General features: G+C 42.7%; 1 protein-coding gene across 2 annotated transcripts in view; it reads right to left on the bottom strand.

Moving 5' to 3' along the window:
- Positions 1 to 23,529, bottom strand: part of KMT2C (lysine methyltransferase 2C) — a 302,649-nt gene that overhangs the window by 205,349 nt on the left and 73,771 nt on the right. For both annotated transcript variants that reach the window (XM_067542734.1, XM_067542735.1), the window contains one exon: positions 12,311 to 12,449. In XM_067542734.1, coding sequence (XP_067398835.1) covers positions 12,311 to 12,449 — 139 coding nt within the window. The remainder of the gene's footprint in view (positions 1 to 12,310; positions 12,450 to 23,529) is intronic.

The raw sequence follows: 23,529 nt of genomic DNA, 5'->3' as shown, positions 1-23,529 counted from the left end.
CTCCTGTTGACCCCTCTCCAGCCCCCACTGATCCTGCTTGACACAGGATAGGTGTTGGTCTATACTTATAATGCACAACCCACAAGAGAGGTCTTGCTCATAACTGAACAACAGGTGAGGGACTCATTCCAGAAATCTTTAAGAGAATCTGTCTGAAGACAAACATGTTTTGAAGCAAGAAAAATCTGCGTTGCATGAAGAGGGGCCTAAAGAGGAGAGAGAAGCAAAGTGAGTACAACTGAGTACTAGAGATCGCTCTTCCAGGCAGTAATTTTTAACATAATGTGGCAGAGCAACAAATTAGTGGCTATTTATGTATCAGTCAATATGGCCCAATCAGAGCATTAGATGAAAACATGTGATTTGCCCTCACAAGCACCGCTTGCAGATCAGTTGGCAAAATTAGGGTAGTCAAACCTAAAGAGGACTGAGAGAGACTTCACAGGCATTTAAAGTTAGGTGAAAGGGCAGCACACTGGCAGATGAAATTCACTGTTTACAGATGCAAGGTTTTCCACATTGGAAGGAATAATTTGAACTATTCATACATATGGGGTCTAAATTAATTCGAACAATTTACAAAAATTGTCGGGATCATTAGGAACAGCTAAAAAACCCAGCTTAACGTAAAATAGTCAAAATTGCAAACAAAACATTATGATGCATAAAGAATTAAATGAAGATATTTAAAGTAGGATGCCATTATATAGCCCAGTACTGGAGCGCTAGGTCCGGAGACAGCTACAGGGTCTCTGCAGCAGGCTGCAGCCTTCTGAAGCAGCAATAGGGTGAAATTAACAAAATTATTGTTGGCTGCTATTCAGAATGGTGTGGACACCTGTGAAAATGTAAACAATCATGTCAGTTTCATGCTACTGTTTGGGAAAAGCTATCAACCACAGCTGATGTGAGCACTGGTGTATTCAGAAAGGAAGAAAAAAGCAAAAAAGCAGCAGCCTTGGTTTAAGGGCCTAGTAGCAGACACACTCCCCCATTCAGGAGCCAAGAATATGGGGAGGAATCGAAAAATAGAGGTCTGTGATGGGGCTTCTGCCCCACACTGGTACTTACGGGGTTAAAGCAGCCCTAGGGAGGCTGCGTGGGAGGTGGCCAAAAGGAGAGAGGCTGGGAGGAACAGCCAATTGAAGGTCAGCAGGCCCATATAAAAGGAGCTGCAGGGCAGAGCAGAGCGGTGACTGCCTGAAGCTCACAGAGGGAAGGCACTCTGTCTCTCTCACAGGCTGAGAGGCCTGTGGCACCTGAGACAGTGTTACTGCTGGGAGTGGGTGCTAGCAGGCTCTGAGGATGGGCAGAGAAGGTGCTAGGGCTGGGGGAAGTGGCCCAGGGAGACAGCAGCAGGGAAAGAAGTTTAAGGCACAGCAGGAGGTTGCAATCCACAGGGTCTCTGGGCCGGGACCTGGAGTAGTGGGAGGGCCTGGGTCCCATTCCCCCTTCCCCCCCCCGGCCTCATTAGCCACTGGGGAAGTGGAGGAATAAGTAACAGTAGGCATCACCGAAGAACTGGTGGGATTGAGACATTACAGTGGCCACTGTGAAAGTGGCTGCACTCCTTAGGAGCCAAACCTCCCTTGGAAGGGGGGAACATGGATTGTGGAAGTCAGGGTTGAGTAGTTACATTGACACAGTGATAATTCCTAGAAGCCAGAGTCACAGGCCCCACCTGTGAACAGTGAGGAGGAGGAGTAGGTGGCAGAGGAGAAGGAGCATGGTGTACAGGCAACTGGGGGATCCAGATGCGCAGCAAGCCAGGACATGTTTTTGACTCCACCATAGTGCAGCCAGTCCCAACAGTCATGCCTGGGTGAGCCTAATGCAGGGGAAGGAATCTCTATGAAGTATGCAGTTTACTTTGAAATTACAGGTATGTAACCCACAAAGTAGCAGGACATATCTGTTAATTTATTTATTTTTTGCTTGTACTAGTAGAGGTAGTGAAACAACCAATAGAGGCAGAGTTGCTATCTGTTTGTCATTTCCCTTTAGAGTTAGGCAGAGGGGGCCACATGGACCAGTTTGTTTATGTGCACCAGAATGTCCCCTGAATCCTCCATAGAGATCTTGATGAAGCTTTCACGGAGGTACTCTGCAATCCTCTCCTGAAGGTTTCTAGGGAGGGCTGCCTTATTTCTTCCCCTGCAGTAGCACACTTTCCCACACCACTCAGCAATTACTTCAGCAGGCACCATTGCAGTACACAGGCCAGTAGCATACAGGCCCAGGCGGCATCAGGAGGCCAGCAGCAGCTGTGCTCTCTCTGCCTCTTATCCTCAGAAGTGAGATATCAGCTAAAATCACCACCGCCTGCGGAAACTGGTGCCAATATTCAGTCCCATTGCTCTATACAACTATAATCATGCCAGCAAGCTATTCCCCCCTCACCCCTTCCCCCAAGGGTCATACTCACCATGACTGGTGCTGTGATTGACACCTTGCTCTATCAACCACAAGGAGAAGTGAGAATGTAGTGCTTACAGCTTTTGGGGAGCAAGGGGAGTGACTTCAGTATCTTAAGTTTCAATTTCTGTCATGAATATACTGACAATGCTACCTCTGTGTGTTGTATCTGCACCTGCTGCCATTGAAGCCTTCAGAGTCTCCCCCTCCCTACCTGCGGAATGACTGAGACAGATGAGGAGAAAGAACAGGACATGGGATGACATGTTTCAAGAGATCTTGCAAGCCACTGCTACAGAGAACGGGACCAGGGCCGGGAGGATCACCCTTGCTAACAGCATGAAGAAGGACAGAGTGGAGAGGAGAAAGGCACAGGAAAAAGAGAGGGACATACAGCAGAAGATGCTTGTGCTTCTGACAGCAAACTGAGATGCTGCAGACTCTAGCAGACATGCAGGTTCAACAATCCTGTGCTCACCTGCCTCTGCAGGCTATAGAAAACTAATCATCAGGACCTCTCTGTACCTGTCCCTCCCTCGCCCCCCCGCAACATTCCATGTGGCAATCAAGAGTCAGTGCACTGCCCTTACCATTCCACCCAGGGGGACATTAAAGACAATCATAGCTACACATACACTGACTTGTGAAAGCCATGGTTGGTCTGTGTGTACCTGAAATGAAGTATTCTTTCCCTTTCATAAGTTCTGTTCCCTTAATTTATTAAGGGCAGGTCTACACTACAAATTTACATTGGTGCAGCTGCACGGATGCCTCACATCCCTGAGCAACACAATTATATTGAAGTATGTATGTAGCATAGACCAAGCCTAAGTTTTAAATGTTATTTTTAATTGCCTGGTGTGTGTTACAGAATAAAATTCTATTTTTGGAACAAAATTAATCTTTATTAGTTCACAACATATGCTATGTGGTGCGGAGCAGGTCTGACACCCACCAATTTCCCTATTACTTCACTGTGTCACGGAACCCATAACATCCTTCACAGACATATTAATAGGTGCACTGACATTGCTATATTCCTACATACAGAGTATCACTGAAAGATTTATAAGGGCTGCAAAAGAGCCAGGCCAGACAGAGCACACTACAGCAACTCTGGCTCACTATTAAAACAGTCTTTCAAAGCCTTTCTGAGATGTACGGCTCCGCTCTGAGCTCTGCCAATAGCCCTTGTATCTGTTTGTTCATATTCAGCAGACAGCTGCTCCACCTCAGTGGAAACTTTTCTCCCTTTGCTTCACAGATATTATGCAGGACACAGCAGGCAGCTATAACCAGTGAGATATTTTTCTCACTGAGGTCCAATCTTGTAAGTAAACAATGCCTTCAAATGACCAAAGGCACGTTCAATTGTCATTTTGAACCTGCTGAGCCTGTAGCTGAAGTGCTGTCAAGGTAGCTAGTGTACAGACATGGTAGCAAGGGGTAAACTGGGTCTCTCTCCCAGGATCACTATTGGCATTTCAACATTCCCAACGGTAATCCATTCATGGGAACAGAAAGTCCCTGTTTGCAGCTTTCTGAACAGTCCTGTGTACTTAAAGATGCGCACACCATGCACCATCCCCGACCAGCCCACGCTGATGTTGGTAAAGCATCCCTGGTGATCCACCAGCGCTTGCATACACAGAAAAGTAGCCCTTTCTGTTGATGTTCTCTGTGGCAAGGTGATCTGGTGCTAAAATAGGGATATGTATGCCATCTATCACCTCACTGCAGTTTGGGAACCTCACTATGTCCTGCACATTGCTCAGAGTCACAGTCCTGCATAGCAGGAGGCAATTAACGGCCCTGCACACTTGCATGACAAAGACCCCTGCGCTGGATTTTCCGTCTCCATATTGATTCCAGACTGACCAGTAGCAATCTGGCATTGCACGTTTCCACAGAGCGATTGCCACTTGCTTCTCAGCTATCAGTGCAGCTCTCATGTTGGTGTCCATTCACTGGAGAGCTGGAGCAAGTTCAGTGAACAGATCCAGAAATGTGACCTTACACATCTGGAAGTTTGGCAGCCACTGCTCATCATCCCATACCTGCATAACAATGTGATCCCACCAATCAGTGCTTGTTTCTCGGGCCCAGAACTGGTGCTCCACCATTTCCAGCTGCTCCATGAACGCCAACAACAATCTTGAATCGTTTCTTTCCATGTCCCACAACAATCTAGCCTCCAAGCCTCCATGTTCCCTGGGGCTCTGCAAATACTGGAGGATCATCTGTTCTGTGCTTGCAATGCTCATGACAATAGCACAGAGCTGTGCAGGCTGCGTGGTTCTGTCAGAGGTGGCCAACAGTGAGAAGAGATGCACAGGTTTACGCAGATTTTGAAAAGAAGGCATGAAATATTATGCGATTCATATGAAATTATTATGGGATGGAGAATACTGCATTATGAGAAGTTGACCCCATGCTCCCAGTCACCCCTGCAGGTTTCTTTTCGCCCCCCATCAGGCATTGTAAAAACTTTCCAAAACACCCCGCGCTGGATGGTAGTGAGTTGCATTGTGGGAAACCTACCCATAGTGCACTGCACTCTGCATTGCTATAAACAGTACTGGTGGAGGTCACGCACCACTGACACAAGGAGTAAAGTGTGCACAAACATAAGCAATATGTTAACTGTGGCAGCTGCATACCGATGTAAGTTAGATCGGCATAATTTTGTAGTGTAGACATGGCCTTTGTTATTCAAGCAGATGTGAGCTATCCTTGAAAGTTCTGTTCCCTCATGTCCATATATGCTGGATGGTAATGTTAATCCGAGTAATCCCTGTACACATTTTAACTACTAACAAAAGCACTGAACATCAATGTGTCTTCTAATATTTTTCTCCACACACATAAGCATAGATTTTAGGGTAAAGCCTTTGTCTACACTGGGGAAAAAAGTTTGTTCATACCTTGTGTTAGTTGACAGGTAATTAGCAAACATCCCCCTAACACTAGTCATTTGTATTAAAACTACAAATCGTACTGTGTTTAACAGGATTTTCTGTGGTATTGGTTATGTGTTAAGAACAAACCAGTGTCATTACTGTGGATGCATCCTTAGAGACTGCTACTTATGTGAGGCCAAACCGAGGCATTCAAGCAGTACTTTATTTTATAAATAACTTGCGAAATAAATAATGCCAATAATATGCTTCATTGTGAGTTTTAATGCGTGCAAAATATGCACTGAAAAATACAGTGGCTAAGCCTCCTGTGAAAATTGTGGGGGGAAGTGTAAACATTTGCAGATAGATCATTCATCACTCATTTTTATCTAGACACATTGCTGTTCCTGTAGATGTTTGGTAACTTTCCCGCATGCTCCCCCATTGCAGTAAACTCAGTGTAAAGCTGCCTGTGGAGAAATGTCTGTATAAGTTGTGTAAGATCTTGATATGGAAGCAGAATTCACAAGCCAATAATTCAGTCCTCTCAATGTAATTATAAAAAATACATCAAGCACAACAATGGGTAGTCTAGAAAATGGCATTAAAAACAGAAAAAGAAAGGTATTTTTGAAATGTAAAAGTTGTGTTTGAACTCATTTCTTAATGTGGCTGCTACAAATGCAAAAGATCTTTCCACTCTGACATAAAATGAATCTCAAGAGAAAAATCAATCAGCCAGGAATTTCCTGTAGTAGTTTGCTGGATGTTGCCATTGCAGACCGTCTTGTAAGAGTATACAGTATTTTAGCATGCATATTACATGTCCCTAGTAAAATTCCTTCCAACCGTTCTTTGTAAGTGGTAGGTATAGGCAACAGTTGTATTTCAAAGTTAAAAACTATTCTGTATTTTTACCACCTTCAAAATACACAAAGCAATTAAACCACATTATACACTAACTGCTTTCCAATTTTTTCAAAATCAGCACAGCTGGAGTTCAACACACACACCAACATCCTAACATCCTTCTCATTAAAAAAAAAAATTAAACAAAGCAACTCCCCCTCCCCCCCCCAACAAAAAACAATTTACTGACTTTTGTAAGAAAAAATAAATTGAAAAATATGCTCCTATTCAGAGTCATTATGTGTCAGGTTTCAACTCAAGGTAAATTTTCAAAACTCAATTACAAATGTTCAAAAAACAGAAGATGTACATAATAAAACCCTTGAGATGTTCTAAATAGAGCAGGTGCTAGAACACTGGTTCTAAATAAAGTGAATTTCAAGAAACTACTTAGTAGATCTTAAGTAGAAAAATTATCCCAAGGCCATCTGCAGTTATTCTTCAAAGTTCTGATGGAATAGTTTTTTTAACCCTTAAGCAAGAATCCCATATAGGAACTGTGAGAAATCCAGGCTGATTTAACTTATAAGTGGCCAAACGAAAAAAGTCTGAACTATTTCTAAAGATGTCACAGCTCAAAGCACATGGATCATATGTGTAAACAAAACTCCATCTCTAGGCAGATGAAATACAGTGAAACAAGAAGTGCACTGTTGAAGTATTACAGGTGGGACAAGTAATGTTGCCTATTATTAAAGTTACCTGACACTTCCCATTATAAAGACCCTATTTTCAGTTGCTTATAAAACTTTGCCAAATTTTAACTGTTTCAACTGAAATGTTCCATGCCTAGTATCTGCCTCAGTCTGAACTGGTTTTTTTAACTCAGCCAAAACAGTTCAGCCATTTTCAAGAACGAACCTAAGGAAAATATGTTGTTTTGCACCTGTTAAAAAATTCTGGTGATCTTTCCCTTGAAATGCTCTAATGCCCCCGTGCTTTGGAAAAGGGATTTGAAATTTAACAGGGGGTGTATCTTTGCTGTCCCTGTGAAAATCTGCCCAGACTTGGCCAGATTACAAATAGGCCTTTGAAAACTGCACTTTGCACATGCTTGGTAGAGACTTGCTAGAGCTTATCAGCTAAAATCTCTGAAGATTCTGTCCCCCCTTGAGCAACTTTGAGCTTCTCACAGTCCCTAGTGCTGACCAGACTGTGCATGCGCCATCCCCACAGAGTGACTGAGCATGCTCCTTCCAGCCCATGGCCATTGGGGCTCAGAAGGACTTTCTCTGCAACTGCAACTCATGGCTGCTTTGGGCTGAGGTGGTGCCAGGCACTGGAACAGAAAACAGGGACCCTATCTTTTCTGTGCCCTCAGTGACACTTCTGCTGGCATCCAGGCAATGTGGTGGAGGAAGCCATCTGATTCAAATGCAGAGGGCACAAAAGCCAGAGTGGGGGCAGGGGGAAAGGAGTAGTTTGGGACTGGTGAGACCAGGAGTTGGGGGGATGGGAATGGGGGGGTGTGATATTTAGACTGAGAGACTGGAGGAAGAAGACAGGGTAGGACTGGTTGCACAAGGAGACTGGGACTGAGAGGAGGGGCGGGGATAGGAAAGGAGGAGAGGCTGGGACTGTTTGGGTGAGGAGGCTAGGACTGATAGCCAGTGAGAAAAATGAGGGGGGTAGGTCAGTTGGCTAGGGAAAGGCAATACTGAGATCCAACAAGGACCTGGTAGAAGCGGAGAGACACTGGGACTGGCTGGACAAGGAGACTGGGACCAGCACCTAAGGAAAGAGGGGGTGAGGACAGAGTCAGTGGCTAAAGCCAGTGTGTGTGTGGGAGGAGGGGGAGAGATATCGGATGAAGAGCAGGGTAGGAGGAACGGGGACTGGCAGGGCAAGGAGCCGGGATGAGAAGGCTGAGGAGTGGAGACTGGGACTGGGTAAGGAAGGAGAATTTGACTGGAACAAGGAGCCAGAAGTGATGAAGAAACAGGACTGGGACAGGGACAGGTTGGAATGAGTGAAGCCTGGGGGCATGAGCGACAGGCAGATGAGTGTCCCCACTAAAGTATGCTTCCCTCTAGAGCCTAGAATGGATTCCTGAGCCTCACTATTCCTCTTCTCCCAGCAAATATCCACGAAACTCCCTGACAAACTGTCTCTCATCCCCCTCTGATGGTCCACATGGAGAATGACTACCTATTATTACTGTCGGTTACTGCAATAGCTCAAGTACCACAGGTCTGTGCAGTAAATCTAAAGGTCCTGATCCTCCTGATGAACCACATGGGTGTCAATATGCTGCCAAATGATGGAATTTATGTCTTTTCAGTTTACTTTTTCTAAAAACCTCAGAAATTACACACACAAAAACTAAGTTAAAAGAACTTTTGTAAGGTTGCAAAGTCAAGCACTCAAAAGTTAGGAAATGCCAGAACTAAAAATGCCTGTGCAACTATTTTTTGGCCCCTGGTAGATATGCTATCATGATACAGTCTTTAATTACATGATCACATAGTAACTTTTTAACAGGCTTCAGGCCTCATTCAGTGCATGCTTATGGATCTGTTCAGCGGATGAATCAGGATTATGTACTAAAGGCAGATGTTAAATGAAGCTGGTGTCCTACAGATGTTACAGAAATTGGAAGATGTGCAGTAAATGAGATGGGATTGCAGTAAGAGAAAGGAAGGTCTAATGGTTATAGCAGTTTAATGCTGCCCTAGATAACTGGTGTCTATCTTTGTCTCTACCACAGAGTTCCTGTGTGATGTTAGTCAAGTCACTTATGCCAAAATGTTCACAGGTGACCACAAATTGTGTGTGTTTCATTTTCTTGGTGCCCAACTTGAGAACCCGGAATCTAATTTCCAGAAGTGCTGAGCATTCACAGCTGCAACTAAAGTCAATGAGAGCTGTGCTTTACACATAAAAAGTACTATATAATGTTAAGTACTTTAAAAATCAGGTCTTAGTCATCTTAACTTGGGCCTCCAATACTAGTGGATATTTTTTACCTTAATCTCTTTGGGTCTAGTCTGCTGTCTGTAAAATGGGGTTAACAACAGCAACCCCTCATTTCACAAAGATGCAGTGAATATAAATGTATTACTCAATATTTATGAAGAACTCAGAGACTAAGTGACGTGCACCACAGAAAAGCCCATGAGGAAATTAATAATTCTGTCTTTAGAGCAGGATTTGAATAGTGTGCAGTAAATAAAGCCTAGGCCTATACATTGAAATAGTATGTGATCATGCAATTAAAGACTGTATAATAATACATCCACAGAAGGGGGCCAAATTAAGGTTGTGCAGGCATCCCTAATTCTAGTATTTCCTAATTTCTGAGTGCCTGACTTTGCAAGCATAACAATATTATTTTTAAACACAGTTTTTTGTGTGTAACATTAAATACAGCTTGCCCCCAACTGTCTGAAGATTTAGCTTCTCCTGTCAAACCCTGTGGAGGGCTATTCTGTCTAGGTAATCTAATCTCTATTCCACTTCACATTTTCTTTCTTCGTTCCTTTCTCCTTTGAGTGCTACAAGGAGTTTTGTAATGTTCTAAAGATAAAGAACTCTGCTGCTGTTTTAATCAGGCACCTTTTTGTCTCTGTCCATACATACTACATATACAACTGACATTCAGTAGCCAACCACATCTTTGTGAAATAAAACAGCGTCTAAATGTGCCCTTTCCAATTTCAGTTTCTTCATGCCTTTTGCAATATTGCTAAAACTGCAAATTCAAAAATCATGAGACAAACAAACTGCTTTTGTCACTGCCATGACTCCAACTCTGCTTGATCTTACTGCCCGGCCCTTCCAACACCACTACTCCTCATTTCTGAGCACAGATTCCTCTTTCTCTTTTCAGCCTACTTCACATCAGCATGGCTTCCGATGCTATTTTTTATTTTGGTGTCTCCAGCTCTCTATTTCTGAGTTTTAATCCTAACACTGTTACCATTCCATTGTCCATTTCTTATTCACATTTCTTATTCACTCTCTCTTGGACTCACACATGCATGTGCACATGAACATACATTTTCTGCTAGGTAATTCCACTAAGGTTACAACCTTGGCTCTGTTCTCCATTATCACCCTCAGAGACATCCCAGTTAGCCTCAAAGTTAAGAGAGATCAGAGAGAAGTACAAGAAAATAAAGCTGTGGATATCAGCTGCATAAAAGTAATACTGATATTCCCTAACTACATTGTAACTTCCTTACTACTAAATGCTTCAAAGATCAAAGTAATTTACTTGGGTGAAGTGCCTTGTCACATGTCTCTTACACTACTCTCACTCTCCTGAAATCAAGCCTTAAACTCACTCCCAAAGCCAGAAATCCTGAAAGCATCTTTTACCCCAGACTTTCTGTCTACTCTCACTTCACTCGTCAGTAAGTCTATCTCCCACCTCCAGAACAATGCCAGTGTTTCGGCATTACTTTGACATAGCCCTCACTGCTACTTTTTCACACTCTGATCGATTTCTGCCTTGTCTGTTGCAATACTTTTCCCCTGGTTTCCCTAAAACCTCAAATTTCTAAGCTTCAGGAGAAGTATAAATGTTTCATCCGGATTATTTTTTTTTTTTTACTCTAGGAAGCTTCAAAACTGCCCTCTTAATTTTCAAACGTTTCCATGAAATTCACAATCCACCTTACACTTCTGACTTTATATCCTCCTCCTCCCCTAACTCTTGGCATGTTCTCTCTCTCTCTCCATGCGAGGACACTACAGAACCGAGGATCAATTTCTAATATATTCTGCTTGATCTATCTGGAGTTCTTTCTAACAGAAAGGAGTGAAGACACTCAAAAGCTATTCCTTCGACTCCTGTCAGGATAGATGTGTCACCACCCCTCATGAACAATGATATAGAAGATACGTCAAAAAACAAAGCTGTTACTCTTAAGATATGCATGGGTTTTAGATGAGTGCAGTGTTAGATTAAGAAAAAAATTAACTGACATCTGATTTTCATCCCTGGTGACGAGGAGACCAACCAACATTGCAGTCAATGCAATGTCCATACTACATCCAGACTTAAAACCAAACTGTCTGGGATCAAGAAAACCTAAAGACCCCAGATACATGCCTCACCAGCACCTTCTTAATAAATGTCCTCCCTATAATGATCTGAGAAAGGGCAATAGTGGGATAGTTTATCAGTATCACAAGATGGTTTCTTGAGCAAGGTTATAACAATCTCTCCACACACACACATACTCCTCAGTTTACTGATATAATCAGTGTGGCTCCCACAGATATTTCCCTTCTAACAGAAGTTTTTGAACATGTAAAATCTGTAAAAGGTATATGATGCAGACAATTAAGGTCTTTCGTATCGGGGGCACAGGTTCAAACTCATACTCATGTTCAAAACATATATCCACATAATAAAGTCTCTTAAAACTGATATGATAACTTCTGCAACAAACAGAGGCCCACAACTGGGCTGACAGCTGCTTTGGAAGCTTGGCTGGAGGTGTATTGCCAGAGTTCTGTGATATTGTTCCGGTGGTGCCTGCCCACAATAGGCCTTGCTCTTGCCAGTGTCATATGATTGCTACTTTCACTGGCACTAGTAATTTACAGGTACACAAAATTTAAAAGTAAAATACAGTTAACATTTATTTGCATATTAGAGACTCTGAAAAGTAAGAAAGATTATGGCATACAAGATAAAATTAAAAACAGATTGCTCAAAAATGCAAAAAATATCATCTGAAACTTTTGACGTGCTGTTATGTTAGACCATTGTTATATAAAACACACCTTTTATTTCTTACCAGAAAGGCTTTACTAGTGGGTGTAGTGTATCCACTTGTACACAAACCCCCAAACATTTACATTTACATTGTCAACATTTTACAATTCTGAAGCTTTCCTGTGTAGTTTGATAACTGAGGAGGACACTTAAGAAATACGCTTTTCCAACCCCGGTTCCCCTGCAGGCTAATTAAACTGTCAGTCTCAAACATAGCAGCTGCCAACAAGGTGGCTTCTAAAGCTCCAAAGCACCAGCACTGTCCCACACCTATGCACCTAGCATTCTCTGCACCACTACTCAATTTTTAGCCCTTCCCCCACCACTGGCTCAGCACTCATCTGTCTCACTTACTAACCTGGTTTTGGCTTCAACACCAACAGAGGCAGTGGAGCTTGCGGACTCCTCAGATATTGAGCGCTGAAGAATTGGTGTTAGCTGCTTGTTGCTGTCCACTTCAGTTTGGGCATCCTCCTCTGCAGATTGTTCTTTGACTTCTGTTTGACAAGAAAGAAGACTGCTTAAAGATTCCATTTTTGTGACTTTAAAAACCATTATTTAAATTTTCCCCTTTAATGTAAATGTTTTTAAATAGGTTAGTCAGTGTAACAACTCTATTAGACAAGAACTACTGAAGTAGGGAAGTATCATTCCTTTTCACATCAACCTAAAGTGAGAACTTTAATACCTGCCTAAAATCTGTATAGTGGCTTAAAAATGACATAATGGGAGTCCATGATTATTGTTTCTTATTAACTTACATATCAAATTTCCTTGGTTTTTAGATAATAGTATGTTCTCTAATTGACAGCTTTTCAAATTTGAGTGTTGGTACATAAGCAATTTGTTCAAGAACAAAAAGTTTGTTTCACCTACGCAGAGAGAAGAATTGTCAAGTGTATATGTGTAAATATTTATGATATTCTTTTAACATAGATTTTTGTGTGTTATTTAAATTGCAAAGTCAAGCACTTGAAAGTTAGGAAATGCCAGATTTAGTTGCCCATACACCTTTAATTCTGCCCCCTTGTGTATACATCCTGTGCACTGAATGAGGCAGAGTTCTATGGAAAAATAGAATCATAGAAATGTGAATCTAGAAAGGACCTCAAGACATCATCAAGTCCAGCCCCCTGCACTGAGGCAGGACCAAGTAAACATAGACCATCTCTGACAGGTGTTTATCCAACCTGTTCATAAAAACCTCCAATGATGGAGATTCCACAACCTCCCTTGAAAGTGTAGAGTTTAACCACCCATATAGTTAGAAAGTTTTTCCTAATATCCAACCTAAATCTCCCTTGCTGCAGATTATCCTACCTGCAGTGGACATGGAGAATAATTGACCATCCTCTTCTTTATAACAGACTAACATATTTGAAGACCTGTCATCAGGTTCCCACTCAGTTTTCTTTTCTCAAGACTAAACATGTTCAGTTTTTAAAAAACTTTTCCTCATAGGTCAGGTTTTCTAAAGCTTTTATCATTTTTGTTCTCTCCTCTGAACTCGCTCCAGTTTGTCCACATCTCTCCTGAAGTGTGGTGACCAGAACCGGACATAGTACTTTGCTTGAAGCCTCACCATTACCAAGTAGAGAGGGACAATTACCTCCCGTTTTTCCCATACAAACGCTCCTGTGAATACACCCAGGATGGTATTAACCTTTTTGCAACTGCATCATACTGTTATACTCATCATACTCACACTGAGATTGCATGGCAATCAAAACTGGCATCTCCTAACTTTCAAGAGCTTCACTTTGGAAGCAAATTAACCCTTTTTAATAATAAATCTCTGTGTGTGTAATCTCCAAGTTTTTATTATATTAATAATTATTTTTAAAGAAAAACATAATAGAATTTTTAAAGTACAACTTGTAACATCCCTCTTCCCCCATGAATCATCAGCAGAGTCTGAACCAGAACACTTTAGCACCATTGCACAGATTGTTGCTTCTTGAGTTATGGACTGACTACTTTAGCTGGCAGTAGGAGAAGGCTACTTTCCCAGAGTGGGAGGATGGCTCTGCATTGAAATGATTTTTAACGCTAGCTCTGCCAAATCTTAATGTAATTTTAGCAGACAAAGAAAAGGCACTCTATAGCCCCAAGGAATTCCCCCTGCTGAAATCACGTCCACTAATATGGTTAGGGTTCCTGGGTGCTATTGTAATTCAAATAAAATAAATAAATAATGGCAGCAATGTCATTTTGCCTAGCACAGACAAAAGCTATGGGTTAAGTATGGAGGCAAGTCACTGCGATCAACAGGATCTACAAAATGCTTATTTGATCAGATTTAACAATTTGCAAGTTAAGGAAGTAGAAGTCACTTGAACCACCTGATTTCACAAGTTAGCTTTTCATCATATTCATTTTGTTCTCCTGAAGCGCTTGTTATTGGACTTTAGGTTGAAAAGACAGATTTTAGGTTTTACAAGATTATAAAGTTCATTAGAAAGTTTTCATGTAGGAAAAAACTTTAAGATCCATTACAAAAATATTTTAATATACCAAAGTGTTTAGAACTCTCTCCCTTCAGCAAGTTACTTTTACTCCCACCCTCTACAGCAGAACAGACTGGACACTCCTTACACAAACAAACAAAAAGTTAAGTTTTGACAGAATTTATCATACAAGATTTGTAGTTAATGTGTAATCAACAGCTCTGCTACAATGCTAGATAGCTTCCTTATTTATCTCTCTTGTTGTTTTCAAATTATGCTGAGTTTCTTCCTCCTATGCATGTTCCCCAGATGCAGAGACAGGTGCCTTGGGGGCCATGGTTTGAGCCAAGCAGACCTTCTGGGGAATTCCCACACCCAAAGGCAGTTCTCCCTGTCCTCCATGCCACATCTGGGGAGTGAGCCCCTCGGGGCCTGCACTGTGCAGCATGGAGGCGGAAATGAAGGATGGCTGCAAAGCTAACAACTGACAAAAGATATCTTTGGGCGAGGGTAGTGATGAAAATGTATCTTCTGCTCTCACACTAATAACCTCCCTTCTTCTGGATGTCAGAAAGAGAAAACAGGAGGTGCTTCTCTGGAGGCTGCCTGAGTAAGCTCCCAACAGAGTAGAGAGAAATTTTACAGGGGCAGAATCCCTTCAAAGCAGAGCTTTTAGCACTGTCCTGAGCACCACCCTTCCCTTTCACACACAAACCAACACAACCACAGCCCCACAGACGGGGGGAGGGGGGGGGGCAAAGCAGAGACAAAAGTCTGTTCGCTAAAGTTAACGTTTGACAAACGCTTTTAAATGTAGAGTTAAAGACATCCCGACTGGAGGCAGCGCAGGGGAGCACACGTCTCCAGCGGGCTGTCCGCGACCCCCCGGGGCCGTTCGCCAGGAACTCCACGCACATGAAGGCTCTGCTAATCGCACCCCCCCCCCCCGAGACGGGAACCGGCGGCAGCCGGGCGGGGAGGGCGGGCGGCGGGCGGGCACCAGCTGCGGCCGCGGGCAGGAGACGCCGGGATGCGCGGCCCGGCCCGGCCCAGCCCCACACACACACACACACACACACACACACACAGTACCGACCCGCCGCCCGTCCGGCTCATCTCTCGGCGGGTTTACACGAGGGGAGGGGCCGGGCCCGGCCCGTCGCCAGCAGCCGCCAGGATGCAAAGCAAGGAAGGGCGCGGTGGAGCTGCTGCCACAGGAACACCCCCCCCAGCGCCTGCACGGTCCCCTCCCTGCCGGACAGGAGCGGCCCTAGGGGTAAGCGAGGGGGGGACCACGGTGCACGGCGCGCCCCTCCTCCCGGGCCAAACTGCTCCAGCCCGGCAGCCCAGCTCCTGCCTGCTGCGCAGAGGGGGGGGGCCCGGAGGGGGCTGTGTCGGGGGCCCCTTCCCCCTGCCTGGGGACCCGGTCGCCGCTGACCTGAGGTCGGGGAACAGGGGAGCCTGCCTGCTGCCGGCCCAGGAGTGAGCGCTGCTGACAGCAGCTGCTGCTGTCTGAAAGAGGGTCCAGCTAGGCTCCTGCCTGCTCTGCTGAAAGAGACAGCACTGCCTCAAAACACACACACACACACACACACACCCTTCCCCCCAACACACCAAACCAACCATATTTAAACAAACGGTATTCTACTACTGTGTAACAGCGCGATTAATGCTGTGATTAATCACGATTTTCGCAATTAATCACAATTAATTTTTTTAAGTTTGACGGCCCTCATTTACAATCTGGTTAAATGATGTTTAACATCTAATAACTAATAATAATTCGAATACTAATGCAGTGTTTTAAACAAAAATGTTAACACTACAAATAAAAGTGTTAGGGCTATTTAGGTGTGTCCTGAATTATTAACCAGTAAGGGGGCAGGTGGCTGCTCTCAGGGCCACATGCAGCCAGCAGAATCCAGGTGGAAACAGCCGGACATGTGACAAGGCCAATGCTCTGAGCTGCCAGAACTGTCACTGCAGGGTAGACAGAAGCACTGGAGAGATGACACCAGGAAAACCAACTGTACTGTTGTAACTGCAGTTCTCTCACTTGCTGTCCGCAGTGGCTGTGTCTTGTTGCAGGAAGCAATTATGGCAGGACTTTCTCAAACCAGTTGCAAGAAGTTACGTTTGGGCAAGATGTTTTACAGGAATGCCAGAGGATTACAGTAGTGTAGTAATACCCATATGCTCTAGTGTAGACAAGCTGTTTGACAGCTGAAGGAACCACTGTGGTGTAGCAGCAGTAGGGATAAGAACTCCTGGTGGTGAATTTAAAATGTGACCTCTGGTGGGCAATAATGCCCTTGCCCTGTAATGTCACACACTACCACCAAAAGTCATTCACTCTGGGAAAAACAAAAAGTTTCCACTAAGCCCAGAGTTCTCACATTTTTTGTAGTGTGGGATATGTCTTAATAGAGAGAGAGTTTCATTGTCACCTTTCCTTCCCTTCACAATCAATGTTCCTATGGCAACTACAGCAATTTGTTGCATGGAGAGGTCTTTATTTTTTACCTTATTTTAATATTTAACAGCTGGAAACAGGAAGGTCAGGTGGCACCCAGTGACCAACCAATTTTCCATGGAACACAGCAAGCATTTTGGGCACCACTATTTAAAAACCACTGCACTAAACCACAGTATATTTGTGTGTGTGGTTGGGGAGGTGTTTGCCAGTAGCTACTGCTTGCTGTATTTGAGATTGCAAAATAGTTTCTAGCCACACATTCTCACACTTTTTTTTTTTTTTTTTTTTTTTTTTTTTTTTAAAAACACAGTTACTGGCATGGGGTGGAGGGTTAAAGTTCAAAACTTGGCAGGAACAATGCTTTGTGAAGATCAATTTTTGTTTAACAAAGGAATGCTTTTTTATTTCAAGGAAATTCTTGAAATTTGTGAACTTTTATTCATACACAGCAATAAACAATTAAATCCACAGGTACATTTGCAACCATTTTTCTCAAAGTACTGCAAATACTAAGTGTTCATATTTTTAAAAGCCTAAATTTCTCTCTTTTTTCCCCCCATTGGAAATACATGGCTGTCATTCATAATGTATAATAATGTACTGTTGCCCTATTAATCCAGCATGGCAGTATGAATGAATTAACATTATGTGTAAATGAGAAATTATTTCTCCATTTATGTGCACTTCAGTTTGTAAGCTTTAATATGTTGCATTAAAATATATTTTTGCATTTAATAAATACACACAATGTTATTTAGCCAGCCAATACAGGATACCTTAGTGTAAAATTTCCCACCAGTCATGAAATAAAACTTATTTTTCTGTTTCACCACACTCAACCTATAGTTTTAGCAGATCCTAAAGCATAAAATTTCATTTTATGCAAATCAGTTGATCCCAGCATGGTAAAGTTATTAGGATTCTTTTCCAAATACATATTTGCACATCTTGTAATTATAATTTTTATTTATATCTTTGCTTAAAACCGCATTAAAACAAGAAAAGGTTCCAACTGTCCATTTTCAGATTTTGTTTATACTTTGATGAATGACTATAACATCTCAACTGCATTAAAAGCACATCCATTAAAACTCATCCATTTCATCCTCACCCATAACAAGTTTACATTCAACAACAAACACTTTCTCCAAACCATGGGAACAGCCATAGGTACTAGGATGGCTCCCCAGTATGGCCATCTCTTCATAGGCCACCATGAGGAAGAATTATTGGACAAATGCACCACAAAGCCAATGATATACCTGAGATACATCAATGATATTTTCATCCTCTGCACAGATGACAAACTCCCTCACAGATTTCGAGCACAACTTCAACAACCACCACAAATCCATTAAATTCTCTCTAGAACACTCCCATGCTATCATCAACTTCCTGGATACCTCAATCAGTTTCAACAATGGAACCCTACATACAAGAAACCTATAGATCACCACACCTACCTTCATGGATCCAGTAACCACCCCAAACACACCAAAAAATCTTATCTATGGCCAGGCACTCAGATACCACACAAAATACTCTGAGGAGAAAGTCCAGGATATACATCTTAACACACTTAAAACTGCCTTCACCAAACAAGGACACTTTATCAGAGTAGTAGATTACATCATGGAATGGACCACTGAAATACCTCAAGAGAACCTGCTTCAATATGGAAATAGACCCCCCTCCAATCTCACCCTCCTAGTTGTCACCTACCATCCCAGACAGGAACCCATATAGGGTATCAAACAATTTCAACCCATACTCAGTGAGGCCCACAACTTGAAATAAATCTTTCCTGAACTCCCTCTTCTGACCTTCAAACAACCCCTCAGCCTCCCTAAACTCATCATCAGAAGCAAGCTTCCTAAAGATTAGGATGCACCAACTCAAAGCGGCACCAGATCCTGCCAGAACAACAGATGCAAAATCTGTAGACAGATTGCCACTGCTCTGATGATCAACACTCCTCACAACACATCTTTCGAGATCCACGGGTCCTAAACATGCCTATGACAACATGCAATGTCATCCAGGGCAATAAATTCCCCAATAACAACTATGTGGGTGAAACCAGACAATCCCCACAATCTCAGATGAACTCAAACAGGAAAATGATAAAAGACAAAAACTCTATCACCTGTGGGTGAACACTTTTCACAAAATGATCACTCTATACCTGACCTCTCAGTCCTCATCCTCAATGGAAACATTCACAAAACCTTCAAAAGAGAAGCCTGAGAGCTTAAATTCATAAACTTCGCTAGACACTAAAAATCACGGACTGAACAGAGACACTGGATTTATGGTTTATTACAACAATCTATAATCCATTAACAACAACCCCACAAGTTGTCTTTTTTTCCCTCCCTTCCTTCCTTCCCACCTATGACTGGAAGGGTGTTAATACACCACTTTACCTGGAATGGTCCCTTGAAATGTGTGTTAATTATTTATGCTAAACAATCTGTCCACCTTGTATTTAGCTGTGCCACTTGAGTACGCTTCCCCATCCTGAAGAAGAGCTCTGTGTAAGCCTGAAAGATTGTCTCTCTCACTAACAGAAGCTGGTCCAATAACAGAGATCACTTCACCCACCTTGTCTCTTTAAAAGCACTTTAAAACACATAATGGTAACATTAAGGCATTGTATAAGAAATGGCAACATTTGTATCAATCAGGTTTCCCCCTGTATTGTAGCATATTAGCTAATTAAATTCAAAGTCTCAGCCAAAATGAATTTGTAGAGACAAGCCTAAAATGTTTAGAATAAAGAAAAAAAAATTTAAGTCAAAATATAATAAACCACGTTGATCATCCTCAGCCAGTTTACCTGAAAAGTCAATCCCTTTTGCCGGAGGAAGCCATGCACACTGAATTCTGTTAACCTCGACCACACACTGGCCAGGGAGTGTGGAGAGAGACATTTTTGACACTAGCTGTCAAAAATGGCCATAAATAGTCTAATGAAGAAACAATTATATTGTACAGTGGCATTTTAGCAACCAGACAGGTGTCCAAACCACTGCCCAATTATTGGGATGGATCATCAATTATTCTGCTTTTAGCCATTTTCAGGCCTTTGCAGGAATTTAGCATAACATGGCAAACTAGAAGAGTGGGGATAGACAGTGAACACATGAAGGGAGCCTGGGTCTATGCACTCCCTCTCCCCCTCTCTGAATATGCTGGGGCAAATGTCTGTGAAAAACAGGAAGTCTGGATATATTTTAGAATAGTCGGTATGGGGAAATTTAGCTATCAGACTAAGGGCTTAAGACTGCTTGCTTAACAATTTTTTTTTAAGTGACATGTCTCTGTAATTCCTGCTTCTGCCCAGTGATTGATTTTTTTGGTCAGCTATGTAATGTTCTTTTGATTGATATATCTCTAACTTTTGGTGTATAAGAGGGAGGTAGAGAGTCTGAGTCAGGCGGATCGCTTCATGCACACATTTGGAAGGATCGCGAGGTGCAGATGGAAGGACCAGTCATCCAGAAATCAGACTGATTCACCCAAAGACTGCCTCAGATTTGTGGGTTTTGGGGTACTCTAACCACCTATTTGTATGTGCTTAAGACTAGTAACTGGAGACTTCAGTAAAAGCATTCTGATGGGAGCGGTTGGAGACCATTAAGTAAAGCTTAAGTTAAAAGCACTTGGTTTTGACTTGTCTGAGTCAGCCACATAGCAGGCAGAGGTACTGCATTTCCTTTGGTTTATTTCCTGATACCGACTCGCAACGTCTAAAAGTTACTGGGTCAAGGAACCCTGGGTATCACACTATGGTCTGATACAGACTATGGTAAGTCACACAAGAGGCCAGACTTCTTTTTTTATGTCATATTGTAGGAAAATGTTTGAATGCAATTAAAATTCCATATTATTAAGCTTATGCAATGCTACCGGAATGCATGACTTTTACAAAAATTAAGACAGGTCTGTGGCTCAGAAAACGTATAGTCTAAACAAAACATAAAACAGCAAAGTAAAGACAATCAGTGGTGAGGACTGAGGAGGAAAGTATTCATTCACAAGGTGCAAAAATATGGCTTGCAGACACCTCTCTATTTCACCACATCCAAGATAAGGAAATGCATCTTACAAGTTCCAACATTCAATACACTACATATACCTACACACACACACACACACACACACACACACACACACACACACACACACACACACACACACACACACACACACACACACACACACACACACACACACACACACACACACACACACACAGCCTGGTGATGTTTAAAGCACAGCTCCCCATGACCCATTACCAACACAATGCATAATACACCAAGACCAGACCTCGGTCACAGTTGACTTCAAGAAGTTTGAATTGCACAATAGGAATTTTCTGCTGTTTTCCCTTCCCTGGTCAGAAGCCCTGCTTGGGATACACAAGTATTGAGAATCATTTTGTTTTGGCTTTTTGTTCACCCAATGAGTTGACTATGGTAGGACAGCTTTTCTTAGAGAGGAGGGGATTTGCAGAGAACCCACCCTGATGCTGGTCAAATTCTAAATTGTTCTGATCTTCTCTGGAATTTTGTTCCACAGATGATTCTCTTGATTTTTGATTGAGAAGAGAGGGTTACTCACCTTGTGCAGTAACTGAGGTTCTTCGAGATACTTGTCCCTGTGGGTGAGCCACTCCAGGTGTTGGCACGTCTTCAATCAGAGATTTTTAACCAGCAGTGATTGTTCGGGTCGCACATGCGCCATCCCTGTCTCATGGCGCCACTGGCTCCCTTTTTGGCATGTGTAACCCAACCTCCTCTGTTCCTTCTCTACAATGGAGCCCTTACACTTGACTCCGAAGTAGAGGAGAGTAGGATGGGTAGTGGAGCACCCACAGGGACACATATCTCGAAGAACCTTAGTTACTGCACAAGGTGAGTAACCGTCTCTTCTTCTTCGAGTAGTGTCCCTGTGGGTGCTCCACTCCAGGTGACTCAAGAAGTACCCTCAGTTGGCAGTGGGGACTTTGGAGTCATTAGGTTGTATGGAGGAGAGTACTTAAAGTCCAATTGCCGCATCAGCTCTTGATGCTTGGTCGATGGCATAATGTTTCATGAACATATGAGCCGAGGCCCAGGTAGCTGCTTTGTATGTGTCTATGATTGGTATGTTCTGTAAGAAGGCTGTGGATGTAGAGACCAACCTGGTGTGTTCTTACCCTTTGTGGTGCTGATACACCTGTTTGTATGTAGCATGTATGGATGCAGCCTGAAATCCACTTTCACAGTCTTTATGTAGTTATGGCGTTCCCTTTGGATCATTCTGCAATTGATACAAAAAGTTTGGGGGATTTTCTGAATGGCTTTGTTCTTTCCCGGTAGAATGCAATGGCATGCCTGACATCCAGTGTATGCAGGGCTGCATCCTGTGTGTTACTGTGGGGTTTTGGATAAAATGTAGTAAATAGGTTGATTTAGATGAAATGCTGATGTGACTTCGGGGAGAAATTTCGGGTGGGGCCTAAGGGTCATTTTATCTTTGTGGAAGATTGTGTATGGTGGATGGGCCACGAGTGCTCCAAGTTCACCTACATGTGCTGACTTGATGGCCACTAGGAATGATTCTTTCATAGACATATACATTAGTGAACACGTTGCTAAGGGTTCAAATGGTGACTTAATTATGGTTCTTAGGACTAGGTTAAAGTCCCATGGTATTGTGGGGGGACGTATATCTGGGTATACATTCTGTATACCAGTCATACAATGTTTCACAATTGGATGTGCAAAGATTGTCTTATCTATGTGGATGTGGAAGGTGGTGACGGCTGCTAGATGTACCTTGAGAGAGTTAATCGCTAACCCTGATTCTTTTAGGCTCAGAAGATAGTCAAGTAGGATTGGGATCAGTGCAGTTGTGGCAGAGACCAGTTTCTGCTGGCACCATGAAGTGAACCTGCGCCACTTTTGGAGATATGTTTTTCTTGTAGTGAGTTTTCTGCTGTTTAGTAAGATGTGCTTTACTGGTTCTGAACACACTAATTCCCTGCATGCTGGGGGGGTAGGTGCCGATGTAGTTATAGATGTTATCGGTGCCGGTGCAGACAACTCAGCAGTTGTCAGTACCGTGCCGCAGTGCCATACCACTCAGTATTAGACAGTAGAAAACAAACAAAAAAAAACCCTCAAAGAAACACAGATCAACAAAGATCTGTAGGATGTATTTATTTTGTTCTTTCTTTCTTTAGATTTATACTATTATCCAAAAAGTATACACATTCCAGGCTCTATGAACCATTAATAATCTTTTAAAACATACAGTTAAATAGACTTCTCAAACTACTCCAAAAATACAATACTTTGGCAGACAGCAGCAAAATGTAGGAGTATTTTAATCCATCATTTCTTGATTCATCACAAGGTGGAATCTCACAAGTGACTGGCCATATAATTGTGAGCTGGAAAAAACTGAGATGTTTGACAGATGCGAGAGTCAGAAGGGGTTGATGACTCAGAGAGTCATAAAAGTAGCCTTAAAGTGGTGGTAGGAGGGTCAGCAAGAAGTACTAGAGAAGACTTATCAAGGGGAAGTAGTTCTTAGATGGGAGTTACAAAGAAAAACAGATCAGGAAGAGGATGGGAATGAGCAAAAGAAGACTGTACTGTGGTC

The sequence above is a fragment of the Emydura macquarii genome, unplaced genomic scaffold (assembly GCF_026122565.2).
Source record: "Emydura macquarii macquarii isolate MOO-44397 ecotype Brisbane River unplaced genomic scaffold, CSIRO-AGI_Emac_v2 contig_719, whole genome shotgun sequence".
Lineage (NCBI taxonomy): Eukaryota > Metazoa > Chordata > Testudines > Chelidae > Emydura > Emydura macquarii.
The sequence above is the reverse complement of the archived record's forward strand: the minus strand, read 5'-3'. Positions and strand labels throughout refer to the sequence as shown.